Source organism: Limulus polyphemus, unplaced genomic scaffold, assembly GCF_000517525.1.
Source record: "Limulus polyphemus unplaced genomic scaffold, Limulus_polyphemus-2.1.2 Scaffold180, whole genome shotgun sequence".
Taxonomy (NCBI): Eukaryota; Metazoa; Arthropoda; class Merostomata; order Xiphosura; family Limulidae; genus Limulus; species Limulus polyphemus.
Genome location: NW_013665790.1, coordinates 14,539 through 29,330, shown reverse-complemented (window position 1 = coordinate 29,330; position 14,792 = coordinate 14,539). Strand labels below are relative to the sequence as shown.

Here is a 14,792-nt window from a genome sequence, read left to right as displayed (position 1 = left end):
GGATTAGAGTATACTAAACTTTACACATTATATACGCTACACTAAGGTGATGTTTAGGTGGTTCGTTTAAATTTTATACGTAATGTACGTTTTTTTGGTGGATGGTTAATAAAAGTGTTCCAAAACGCGACATTAATTTCTTGACGACCTAATACCTTGCATATGGTGTCGCACAAAGTGAAATTTTAAATTTCAGAATTTAGTTTGTTTGTTTTTGAACTTCGCACAAAGCTACTCAAGGGCTATTTACGCTAGCCGTCCATAATTTAGCAGTGATACACTGGAGAGAGAAGGCAACTAGCCAATACTACCAAGCACCAACTGTTAGGCTACTCTTTTACCGACGGAGAGTGGAATTGATAGTCACCTGAAAGGGCGAGCATGTTCGATGACGTGGACTTGAACCCGTGACTTCTCGGCTGCGAGTCGAGCGCCCTAACCATCAGGCCATGATAGACCCCAATATTTAGAGATTTAGACTTTAAAAAAAACAGTGTTTTATGCAAGAATAACTATCACGTAAACTTTCTGAAAGTTAGATAACGGTCATAAATGTATACACCATAAAATGTCACTTTAACCTTCAAGGATTAAATTACGAATGACAGGATTACATAAAGAAAAGTGTTATTTTACCTTGGGACATTTTGAGAAAGTTCAGAAATTTATTTCATGTCAAATTTTCTTTGTTCATTTACAAGCTCAATACTTTCTTAAAATCTAAATTTAATGAAAAATACTCAATCATACAAAGTGCCAGTCTCTAATACTTTATATCCATTGGTCTTTAATCTGAAACATAAAACATTAGGGTAATTTTTATCACACAAAAAATACAGCGTTTAAGCAAATAGACAGCTCTAAAAAGAATTTACATTTTATACTATTTATCTATTGTTTGTTGAAAAAGCATTGAAATTGTAATTTATCATTCTCCATTTTAGGAAGAAAAACAGTCTTGGAAGTTTATGTTATTAATCTACACTTACTTTCATTTCCTTGAGACAAATAGTTTTAAAATAATGTTCTATTTCCAAAGTAAAAGGGTTATATATATTTTATTTCTTTCCATCAGAGATTTTTATCTACATATTTTTTGTTTTAACGTGAACGTGCTCTCACTTTGTAGTACCATTAACGTGAATTCCTTCTATCATCCTCCGAGAATCAGAACCAATTATCCAATGAATTTCGGAACGCAATCGAAATATATTTGTCAAAATCACTTGTCTAAAACGATCTACTTTACTTGATCAGTGCGAAACTTAGAAGTTTCAAGGAAACTATCCATTTGGAACTATTGAAAATTCTCAAAACTGAGAGAAGCGCTGAAAGCCCCAAGATAAACGAAAATGTCACTTGCATGAGTCGTTTCAAAATGTTTTATTTTGCTTTCATTCACACGTCTTTAGCAGTTGGAGAGCCAAAAGCAAATAAAACTTTAGTTCAGTTTACAGCCAATACTGAACATTGTGATCATGATACAAATCATTTGAAATATAAAGTTCATGTTTCATTTGTTTGATAATAATATAAGTAATGTTAGGTTTATGTTAGTAATACGAAACGTTTCATTTGTAAATGTGTTATAGCTTCAAAGTTTTTATATTATTATGGAAGGTTGTATGTTCATAAAAGTTTAAATAATAGTGTGATCGAAGGCCTAAAGCCAACTACTGAATAATGTTTAAACTAACACAAAAACTATTTCTCACAAACTAAGTATACTGCACAAAACTGTTCAAAGATATAACCGTTTTACAATGTTATAGATATCGGAAGAGAAAACCATAATTAAAAAGTCAATCACCACTCTGTTTATGTTATGTATTATGACTTTTAATGTGATCTGAAATCCAAATGACTGATTATTCAACATACTTACGCTCGTCAATGAATATTTGGTAGAGTTAGTTTTACATCTTTATGATTCGTGACATTTCCTTTCAATATGAACAGCAACCACAAACCACAAACAGCAAGACCAGCTCTACATCAATGATGCATACTTAAAATCGGAGTTCTTATCAGATACTCAATTACGTGTTTAAAAAGTCTGTGTCATTGGAATTCTGTATTAAAAAAAAAAAGCCAATATATTCAATTAATTCCTAATTTATGATGGTGGATGCTGTGACTGGTTGATCTAAAATCAGGACCAATTGCACCCACCCACGGATGGCAGCACAAAGGTTCGTAGGATGTAATACGTATTATTAGGGACAAAAATAGCAGTATTCTGCTACGTTCCGCTATGAAATTGAGGTTAGATCTGAACCCAGAGTCTCTCAGTAAGAATATATATATCTGTTATAGGAGTCGTAGTGAAGTGTCACTTATCTGTAAAAGCATATCCCCCCACACATCGTTGATCTGCCCTGTGTTTTGCTGTGAGTGAGATATACTTGATTGAGTATTGTACTTACAGACCGATTTTGTGGTGTCTTTATACACAGAATCCGTATACAGATGCGGTTGGGAATATTTGATTCAATATCAGAGCAAGTGACTTAAGGTTGGGACGAGCTACAACCAATAGCTAGCAGTCGTCTCCTTATGTTTTGGACAATGATAAGCCTTGCCAAACGTTCGAGCAACTACATTATAGGTTTGGAAATGGTGTCACATTCTATAAAAGAAGCTTTGAGATATTCGTAGCCTAGTCACAAGTCTACTGTCACTTGTCAATTTTGTATTTGCTTTTTTTTAGTACAGTTATAGTTCACGAACAACATTAAGCTCTTTGGACTCTGTTATTAATATCAAAGTAAAAACTGAAAAATGTTTATTTGAGACTATTATAGATATTATAGGCTGAATTACCAATCATTTACCATTCAGATCACATTCAGATACCTAATTTGAGCATCAATGAACTAAGGAAAGTGATGGACATTCTTTTATAACATTGGTTTGTATTTTCATATAAATTTCTTTTATATTTAATCGTTTTATATTGTGACTTAGAAATAAACTCATTACAAGATCTAAAGATCTTAAGTGTAAAAAAGTTAAAATACCATGATAAATCTATTTCATACACTGCCACACAGTAACGGTGAAGAACATGTGTTGGATAGTTGTAACGACCGAGAGAGCTTCCGTAGCCCATTACAAAACAAATTATTCAAAACTGGTTCTCAGTTCTGGAAATGCTATTTATAGCTGTCATAACCCTAATATCACCACGTGTGATACTTAGAGCAGGTTATAATTGTTATACACAGCTTAGGCGTATTTTATATACCTATAACCTACAGCTATCATAACTCTAGTATCCCCATGATATCCAGAGAAGATTCGATGACCGAAATGTTATAATAATATATAGAAACTTCACACAATATCACCCAAATTCTCGAAACATATTCTTATTAAAAGGAACGTTAAGTACAAGTTCGAAATCTCTGTACCAGCATAATAGTTCCCAGAGTAATTCATTAGTGAGCAAAGATACTGTATTAAGATAATTCACGAAATTTTATCTTCATTTTGGTTTTGTACTTTTTATCCTAAGCGTTTTATCCGTTACAGCCATAATACTAAAAACCAGTTTTTAGTTCTAGATATGACATTTGAAAATAACGTTTCCTCAGTGTCATGGCGGTAACGAGAACAAGTAGTTATCATAAGAAAAAATTATAGCACATAATTGTATATTGTTACCATCACTGTAACACACACAGTTGGTGACTAAAATAAAATATATTAGACAGATCAAAATTACAGTTTCACGACAAAAGTGTAAGATTAGCTCTTGATACATTTCTTTAAACAAATCTGTTACAATTGAAATACAATTCAAGATACTCAGAACATGTCCTTGACATATTACACAAATCTACTATTGTTCCAATACATCCATGATATTGATGGTTTGTTCTTACAGTATTAAACAAACCGTTTACAATTCAAGATAATCAGACCTTTTCTTGATATATTAAACAAATCTGCTATTGTGCTAATACAGTCGTTACACTAAGCGTTTACTCTTAATATATTAAACAAACCTTTTACAATTCTAATACAATTCAAGATAATCAGACCTTTTCTTGATATATTAAACAAATCTGCTATTGTGCTAACACAGTCGTTACACTAAGCGTTTATTTTAATATATTAAATCAAACCGTTTACAATTCTAATACAATTCAAGATAATCAGAGCTTTTTCTTGATATATTAAACAAATCTGCAATTCTGCTAATACAGTCGTTACACTAAGCGTTTATGTTTAATATGTTAAACAGACTTGCCGTTGTTCAACTACAGTCTTTATACTCATTGCTTATTTTTAATATGTTTAATAAATATGGTATTATTCCAGAGAATAGTTATATTCAGTGTTTTTAATAATATATTAAACAAAAAAGCTTTTGCCCTCAATACAGTGGGTATGCTCAGTGCTTATTCTTAATGTGTTTAACAAATCTGCTTTGTTCCGCATGGAACAGATTTTTAATTTTGAAAATAGTAAGAAAAACGAAAATATGTCAAAAAATGGATAGTTGGAACGTTAATTCGTCTTTCATAAGTCCATACATCACCATTGATCTTATATTTTGGTGTAGAAATGTTTCAAACGGAAAAGAAATGATATACAAAAAAATGGGTTTCGGTGTACAGCCAAGAGCTAATGCATCAAAAACATAACTATGAAAAAAGTCATTACGTACTACAAAGGTATGGCGAAGGTCTTAGGTAACACTGATGTTTTTAGAAAACGAAATCTTGATATTAACACACTTTCAAATTGGTATGGTCACATTTTCTAAAACCTACAAACAAGAACAGAACCTCAAAGTTGGTCCAGGACATTTAAGGACAAAAATGTGATAGCAATATAATTCAAATGGTTTGTTTGTAGTTCAAGCAGAAAGCTACGCAATGGGCTATCTTTGCTCTGCCCAACACGGAGATCCAAACCCGGTTTCTAGTGTTGTAAGTCCGCAGACATACCTTTGTGCCATTTAATGTGGAAACACATTTATAAAAAAAGTTAAAGGCACTTCTGCTTAAATCTGGAAAGGCATTCTCTCATCATTATGGATGTAGTACAAGCCGATGTTTCCTACCCATCAAGATAATAAGTTTCTTCTGGTTTATATAATGACTTGACTTTCAAACAGGGAATTCCAAACATATTGATCGTAAGATTCAGTTCTTGCCGCACTTGGACGTGTTTCCAAAATATTCCCCTCTAATCGAGTGGAAAATGATGTTTAGTGGGACGTCTATTGATAATCGTTTTGCAAGATACTCAGCAGCAACATGTTGAAATCACTGTACGTATATCAAGAATACAGATCAGGAAAAGAAAGTAGCACATTTCAGTGCTGATCCTGTAATGCATATTGTACAACACACACGCTTGATGTACTTCCTTAACTAAATTCTTAATGCAATTTATTGAATCTCACATTAAATTTATTCAAATTGCAGTAATTAAAGCATGTGACAAAATGATTACTAATTTTTGAAGCAATGTATTTCCTAATTTACTTAGTTTTCGATATCGGAAAATTTCAAGTATCGTTTTGTTTCCATTGGAGATGTTTTATCACACTGCTGTTTCATGAAATATGTCAGAAAATTAACATTATAGATTTGTTACACACAAGTAATGTATGATATATAAGTACACAATTTAAGTAAAAGCATTTTAAAGTAGAGTGTGTGTGTTAAGAGGGTTAATGGGGCTCCGAATTGAACCTTCTGTTCATAACTCTCAAGAATTACAGCACTTTTTGAGACAAAAGATACTTAACGTAAGGCAATAACTTCTAAGATATGTTTGTAGACCAAAGCATAGGGTAAAATTACCTTCTGTAATATGTGTTATATTTTCAAAAGACATGATCAGCGTTAAAAATTGTAAATGAGTCAGTAATAATGTTTGAAATGAAACATGTATAAATATTTATATTTGTAAGTAAGTCAGTCAGCTTCTCAATGAGCTTTCATCGGTTTATATTTTACAATACTTATTTTGTATTATTCGTAGTATTTAACAAAGACAGCTTAAACTTCTATAATATATGTTACATTGTCATGTATTTAAACATTATATGAGATTATCTAGTAGTCACTGGTTGGCTAATAATAAAAAACATTGAAAATAACATTTAATAAGCAGTCTTGTTATTACCATATGTGTAGCTGACACGCAAAAACCAAATTAGCCGTTCTGGTAATTATAAAATACGAAGTTCTCTTTGGTGTAAAATAGTGAAAATAAAACTGAACTTCTAATTTCACTCGTTCTGGTAACTTCAAAAGACGAACGTTTCCTTTTGGTGTAAAATAATGAATTAAAGCTTAATTTTCAGTTTTACTTTCGAAGACAGTAGAATGTAATATAATTTTAGAATTCCACAAGAATTTTTGCTTTAGTTTCTATAATTACATAATGTTCAGACTACTTTTTCTTCGAGTATAATGTTATATAAGACGAATTAAAAAGTCAAACTTTTCAGTTTCAGGTATACATTTAACAAATAGTTTTTCTAATATACATCATTTATACAAGTATTAGAGTTTACGTTTGTATAGATTTTCCCTCTATTGATCCTTTTAATATGTATTAAACTTTAAACACTGAGATCTATAACAACTACAATAAACATACGAATATAAGAAATATAAGAAATTAATAGCATTTAGCATTCATAGCCTTATGCTAACATTTTAACGTTATCAAAATAGGCATGATTGTATATTTTTAAAACTGAATTAATTTTTAATAAGCACCTGTTTCACTCAGTGTTCAATGTTTATGTCTTCGTCCTAATAGCGACATGGTTTAAACTTATATTGAATAGTTTGGTATAATGATGACAAATATGGCGTTGCTGGTTTAATCAGTCTATAAAACAATAGTTGGTGTTTTACACGTATGGTGTTTTTAGTTATATTTTACTAACCTCATTGAACCTATATTTACATGGGATTTGAAGAATAGTATTGATGCTACTAATGTATTCTTCTAAAATATTTAGGAAACAAGTTGTTTAAGAGAATAAAAACAAATACGAAGCCCGATATATCATTCATTTCACCACTTCTTACTGAGCTATACCGGTTTCGGGGAATTCCACCCCCTCATCATTAACCCTAAACAAGGTCAAATCGAAAACATTAGGTTGACTGTGTTGAGTTAAAGACAACAAAAAATACCATACATATAATAAACAGTCCACCATTATAAAAGGCCTAGCTGAGTCTGCGTGTGGTTACATTTTATAAAAACAACAAAACGTTTGAAGCCAGACCTCTATTGAAAGCTGCATAACACCTTTTAAGACCACATATAAAATATATACATTTCCTCATATTACTGAATTATTTCCTTTAGAAAGAAATGCAAGTGCTCAAACCGGATCTTAACTACTCAATATTATATTATTCATATTAAAAAAGAGAGTGAGAAAAAAAAAACGAAATCCTATAACCAAAGCGCTTATGAAAGGTAGACTTTTCTTCATGAGGGGCAAACTATTTGCCCCTAATATAAAACGGTCTACCTATCGAAAGCGCTCGCTTTAATTGTTTTTTGGACCTACTTGTTTTCTAACGTCATGAATATTACATGCATGAGTTTTTCATGTTAATTTCTATTTGCAAGTACTTTTTATAGTGGTTGTGTACACCAGGTACATCAGTTCTATTTCGCGAAAGTGAAGTTTATAAGTTTAACGAACAGTAGTAATAGCTTTTCTTGTCATTTCGCTACATGAGTTCTATTTCGCGAAAGTGAAGTTTGTAAGAAGTTCAACGAACACTAATAATCGCTTTTCTTGTCATTTCGTTCAACAACTCTGATATCATTAATATGCTGATGTGAGATGACATGGAATTCACACATTATACACCGAATAAACAAAATTTTGTTATGAAATGTGTTTTATTTTTGTCTCATATTCCTTTATTAAGTTTCATCCAGAACATAAAACAAAACGTGAGGCCTGTTCTTTGAAAATATCCTTGGTCAAATAACTTGCTGAACAAATTCCAACTTCGCAAAAACAGAGTACTGTTGATATCGTTTAAAAAGTGGATGCAAAACTCTGTAAAGCCAACTGGTGGAAGCATATAAATGAACGAAAGCTTATGCGACAAATAAAACAGTTGATCAAGGTTCTTTAGATTTGGAAACAATGTAACACCTTCATGACAGATGTAAAACAAAACTACTTACCAGGATTCCAGACAGCACCTTTAATAGGTAGAAAAAAGACTCCAAGCAGGATGACCACTTTCCGGAGTTGAGAACCCATGATTTACAACGATCTGTGGGGTTACGGAAGGTGTGTTAACCTCGTGCTCACGCAATCCGTCAATATATATCAGTGCGTGTGTGCTTTGAATCCAAGCGTATTGGCTGAATCAATGGGTCGCCACCAAGTGAGCTACCCTAGTCAGTTGACGTTATTTATAACAAGCACAACAGCGTACAGTGACATCACAATCATATCTCGTGACGTTTCGTTCAATCTTAACTCTTGCTGGCTGTACATGATTTACGATAATTTGATAAGTCAGTTCATAGCTCCAAGAAACACTACAGCAGGTCTAGAACTGACAAAAATAATTTAATTTTCAAGCTAAAGACTAAAGAAAATAATCAGAACTTGTTCTGACATTACATACATATCACACTAACAAACCACATAAAATAAGAATACGTTTATCTGAATATTCTTGTAGAACAACGAAAAAATTAACATCTTGAATACTTTAAGGAATAACCAAACTGTATCCATGTTATATCTTCTATAAATGATTTCATCAAAATGACAGCCATCGGTCGTTAACGGGGTTTATTCTACCCCTGTGGGGCTTTAAATAACTTTTCTTTTATTAGATATAACAATGAATATCTGTGTGTAGAATGAATAGCCCAGTGAACGTGTAAGGCTAGAGTGATAAGTCAGACAAACATTACTTTGGATTCATGGTATAGCATTAGACTCTCGTGTAGTTTAAAGTTCTCTATATCTGGTACGATTCAACGTTAATATTTAACACACACAAAAAGTATACACTGTACAAACATTACTTTGGATTCAGTGTATAACATTAGACTCTCGTTTAGTTTAAAGTTCTCTATATCTGGTACGATTCAACGTTAATATTAAACACACAAAAAGTATACACTGTACAAACATTACTTTGGATTCAGTGTATAACATTAGACTCTCGTGTAGGTTAATATTCTTTATATCTGGTACGATTCAACGTTAACATTAAATACAAAAAACGTATGCACTGTAAAAACATTACTTTAGATTCATGGTATAACATTAGACTCTCGTGTAGGTTAAAATTCTTTATATCTGGTACGATTCAACGTTAATATTAAATACAAACAAAAAACGTATACACTGTAAAAATATACCACCAAATGTGCGGTAAAAATTTTTATTGGTTTTCAAAAAACATAAAGCTATTCGGATTCTGGTTTCTACGCTGGTTGCCAGTATATATTGGGGAGTGTCATACCCAATATACTGTAAAATTTATAGGTGACTCACCATCACTTTTACTATAGACATCGTACTTTTTAACGAAAAATTATATTGATTTCATACAAAACTTTACAGATGATTCATCATTAATTTTAAGGAACGCATTTATTTTTTTAAAGTATAGTATATTTATTACGCGTAAAATTTACAGGCGATTTAGCATTAATTTTTGGGGCACTCTATAAGAAAAGGCGCTGAAAAATAAACACAATCGTCTCACTTATCTGTATATTTCACATCTGTAGTTAGCATCTCAAGGTCTTAAGTATTTTGATTTTGATTTTTAGGTGCAATTCCGAAATCTCTTTACTATCAATTTACATAAAGTAAAATAATAAACATGTTGAGTTTAATCACTCTATTTTGCTCACATTTTCGCCTTATTTACAACCACCTCTAAAGAATAAACATTTCTTATTACATACCCACACGCACGTAATTACTTCGCCACAGATTGCTTAAAAGATAAATATTAAATTCTAAAGAACTAATGGCTAAGTTTAATCATACATTACTTTAGTATTTAAAGTTGAAATACGAAATATTCATAAAATACTATTTTATTTTATGATTATAGTGATAAAATATTAAAATGTTTGTTCATTTGCTCGTGTTTCAGCGCAAAACTGCATAATGGATTGACTATCCACGCTCTGTTCGTTCGCAAGGACTGAACTCCGAATGTTAGAACAACATAAAAAGATAGTTTATCATATTTCAAAATCATATGTTTCTATGTCAAGATGGGTTACTTTGAGCTTGAGTGATCATTATAGAACAAAAGTAGAAGTTATACGAGCAGAACAATTAAGATAATATGCGAATACGTATCAATAAATCCTCACTGTTTGTCCTTAGGTTATCATAAGTTTCAAATACATAAAGTAAAATCTAGAAAATATTTGAGTTTTGAAAATTGACAAAGTACGATTGAAGAGAAAATGTTTAAGTGCATTTTATGTTTTTTGTATTTTCCATCTAATCAACTTTAGGTGATGCTTCACAAAGAATGTAAATATAGAATCTGAAAATAGAAATAAAATACTTTCTATTAAACCAACAAAATACGACCATTTGTAATTTCTCAACATCAAAATTCTTGTGGACCATTATTTATACGCAGAAAGTTCACTTGTTATATGTTTTCGTAAAACTATTTTCTAAATAAAACCCGAAGTTTTTCCCATAAGGTTTTCAGTAATTGTTTGTTTGAAGTTAAGGACAAAGCAACACAATGGGCTATCTCTGCTCTGCCCACCTCTGCAGACATACCACTGTGCCACTGGGGGAGGGGGCTTTTTAGTAATTTGTAAGATGATTTTATGTCCTATTTCCCACAAAAATTATTTTGTGATTTATATTAGCCACAACGTTCAATATCATTAGGAAAAATCCAGTTTTCATATAATTAAATGCAAATATCAACATTTGTACTAAAATGTTGAATAACGTAAGTTTCGAACTCAAATAATTATAATCATATAGAAAGAGGATTCAAAGCAAAAATGAATACGTCATACAAAAAAGTGTTGAAAAAATACCGACAATTACATATTTTGATTTCGTGTTTATAAATAATCACATGGATATGTATTGAGACTAGATATACACATGACATATAAACATTTAAAGCGTGAATTAAAACGTCTGGGCCAGGATGCTTGACCCGCAATCTGAGGGTCGCGGGTTCGAATCCCCGTCCCACCAAACATGCTCGCCCTTTCAGCCGTGGAGGCGCTATAATGTGATAATCAATCCCCCTATTCCTTGGTAAAAGAGTAGCCCAAGAGTTGACGGTGGGTAGTGATGACTAGCTGCCATCCCTCTAGTCTTTCACTGCTAAATTAGGGACGGCTAGCGAAGATAGCCCTCGTGTAGCTTTGCGCGAACTTCTAAACAAACCAAAAAGTCTACACTATATACAAATTTATTTATCAAACGCTTATGCATGTAAAGTCAACGTAATTCTAAACACAACAAATGCTTATCTTGGAAAGAGATAGACAAGGTTTTCTGTGATATGATGCATCTATCGCATTTTATACAACTGTTTTATCATTCATCTAATGGTATCTGTATTTCTTTATTGTGTTGATTGATATAATGTACTATTAGATTTAGTTTGAATAATTTTATGAACGTATTTCTGTAAATATACATCTTGTAACTCAGGGCTATAGAAGTGGAGTACGTTATATTAAAACTATCTTGGAGCCTCACCATATCGTCACAATCCATATTGTCGCGTCCAGTCATGATCTGTCTGATGACTGTGCATCTTGATAATAGCTCTGAAGCGTATTTTTCTTAACAAAAAGCTTCATCGTAAAGAGTATAATGTTCAAAATATCTCTCTCTTCCCTGATAGCTTTCCATAGTCTATCTAGTGCACGAGCGCTCGTTTCAGCATTGTAATCGTATAGAAATCCATAGAATAATTTACAGACATGAATGCCCGTTTCATTCTCCAGCTGCTTAAGGAATGCAACAGATGAATTTATATATCGTTGAAGCAACTTATGTACACTGACTTGTGTTGCTTTTCCAGACGAAGTCCTTTCTGTTTATTCTGCTTACTGTTGCTTTTATCACTTACCTTTGTGTTCGTGGATTCTTACTTGTTACAAGACATCATAACTTGCTTACCAGGAAATTCTAGATCACCAACTTGAACACATCTTTATGATCTAAGTACATGAATATTTCGCGTTAAAAAGGGCTGTTACATACCTCTTGGAAGAGCGATCTATTGCAGGTGGCATCACACTGTCTATGAAGCATCAAACAACGTCAGAAGTTGTTCTTATCCATTTCACGTGGTGGTCACGTGACTTTCTGAAGTATATCTAAAATTTACTTAATTGTTTGGTTTACAAAATACCTTTCTTTTTATTTTATTTTTGTCCACTATACAGCACAGCAAATTGCGGAAAGTAATGCAATTATTTAAATCAGTCATATTCTTTTTATGACTTCTGTGTTCCGGCAGGTTTCTAGTTGCAAAACTTATATGTAGAAGTCGGCGCAACGTTTAGCAAAAGTCGAATATTAACAATAAACTTAGTTAAGAGAAATAATCTACCTTAGCTGTCCAACAATTCAATCACGTTGCCCATTAATTGGACCTATGAAATGAATTGAAAGACTCCAGACTATAAAAATATATTTATAAGTAAACAGAAGACAATGGATGGATTAGTAAAAATTAGGTACCAAATTAAACCTTTCTCTCTCTAGAGCTTACAATCAAGTCACTTCCCATGTTACGTTGTCTAAGTGCTCTCATATGTTTTTTTAAGCATTTACACATTCGCGTATTGTTGTTATAAATTTGCAGTACAACACAATAAAAAAACAGAATATAACCGTGGAAAATGCGGCAATATTTTACAAATCAGGTTAGTATGGTTTCTATATAGAGCCACCAGTACTGATTTAATCAGAGTATTTTAAAGTTAAAATTTGATTTTCTGTTACATATTGAGAATGATGAGAAAATAACTCCCTACAAACCTAAAGGAAAAGATTGTTCAAAAGCACAATTCCGAAGAAGGCCATAAATCAATTTCAAAGGTTCTCAATTTGTCACAAAGTACTGTAAAATCGGTTGTGAAGAAGTGAAAAGTGTGTCACACTACCCCAACCTTGCCAAGATCAGGACGTCCTAAGAAAGTCTACCCTCGAACAAATAGAAAGATCGTCAGAGAAGCGACTGTCAAGCTAACAGTGACACTGAAGGAGCTGCAGACTTCAAAAGCAGCAACTGGAGTTACCGTACACACCTCGACAATATCACGTACCATACCCACAAAATGTTGTATGGTAGGGTGGCAAGAAGGAAACCAGTACTGACAAACATGCATCTTAGATTGGGAATGGACTATGTCCGTAAACATTTCAATAACCGTACAACAATGTGGCAGAAAGTTCTATGGTCAGCTGAGACCACAATAGAACTTTGTGGGTTGAATGACAAACGGTAGGTATGGTGGAAACTCAACACTGCTCATGATCCGGCTAATACAGTCCCAACTGTCAAGCATATTGGTGGGTCAATAATGCTGTGTGGATGTTTTTCTTCAGTTGGCACTAGAGAACTTGTACACATTCAAGGGATTATGGACGGTGCAAAATATACACAGATGTTGGAGGTAAACCTGAAGAAGTCAGTTGAAAAATTAAAACTTGGTCGAAGGCTTACATTACCACAGGACAATGATCTCAAACACAGATCAAAGGCAACTCAAGAATGGTTTCGGAGAAACAAAATTAAAGTCCTTGACTGGCCAAGCGAAAGCTCAGACCTAAATCCACTCGAAAATCTGTGGGGAGACTTAAAAATTGCTGTGCATCGAAGACATCCTTCCAACTTACAAGAACTGGAGGATATCTGTAAGCAGGAGTGGACAAAAATATCTACAGCATACTGTACAAAGCTTGTGGAGGTTTGTCCAAAATGACTTCCAGCTGTCATTGTTGCTAAAGGAGGTTCAACCAAATATTAACTGCATAATCATGTTAAGTGTCGAATACTTTCGTAACATGTGTTTTCAAGATTTGCTTGGGTTATATCACTAAACTGAGTAACAATGCAGATTTTATTCTTTTTAATCATTAGAAACTGGTCTAAGATTAATATAATAAATATTTTTGGGCATTTGAGTTAAAATAACTAAAGCTGATTATCAGCACAAGGGGTGAGGACTTTTACAAGGCACTGTAAGCCTGAAAATGCTATTTAGAAAATTCAGTCCTTAATTATAATATCAGTCATAGTCAATTATGCCATCTTTAACGCATTAAAAATGGCTTAGGTAAGCATATTGAAATGTATTAAAACAGTACACTCTATAGACGGCACACAGCAAACAGCGGGAAGTTGAAATACTAGTATACGCTCTTTTTACCGACAATCGTATTGGTCCAGTAAGGAATGAAGAGACTTTAATTATTACCAGTCTTATTGTGATGTAATATCACATACACTTTGTAACTAAATGTAAAGCTTCGCATGACAAGGAGTTTTCAATTCTCTAGCCATGGTACTCTAACAATTAGCCGAGTGCACGTAATGATATGTATGATATAAATAACAGTACTTAATATATGAGATTTGCTAAATTAGGACCGCCAACTTTCGCTTGCGTTGCTGCAAGGATTATAATAAAAATTGCATTTGAAACTTAACTTTATTAGAAATGCTTTTGTATAACAATTCAGCCTTTAATATAAATTTACCTCTATTTCATAGAAATATATTTTGCTT

The 14,792-nt window shown here is 32.6% G+C and overlaps 1 protein-coding gene across 1 annotated transcript in view; it reads right to left on the bottom strand.

Annotated features, from left to right (window-relative positions):
* LOC106478098 (lachesin-like) overlaps nt 1–8,275 on the bottom strand; it is a 108,316-nt gene extending 100,041 nt beyond the window's left edge. The window contains exon 1 of the mRNA XM_022381641.1: nt 8,197–8,275. Within this exon, the coding sequence (XP_022237349.1) occupies nt 8,197–8,275 (79 nt within the window). The remainder of the gene's footprint in view (nt 1–8,196) is intronic.
* Nucleotides 8,276–14,792: the final 6,517 nt, after the last annotated feature.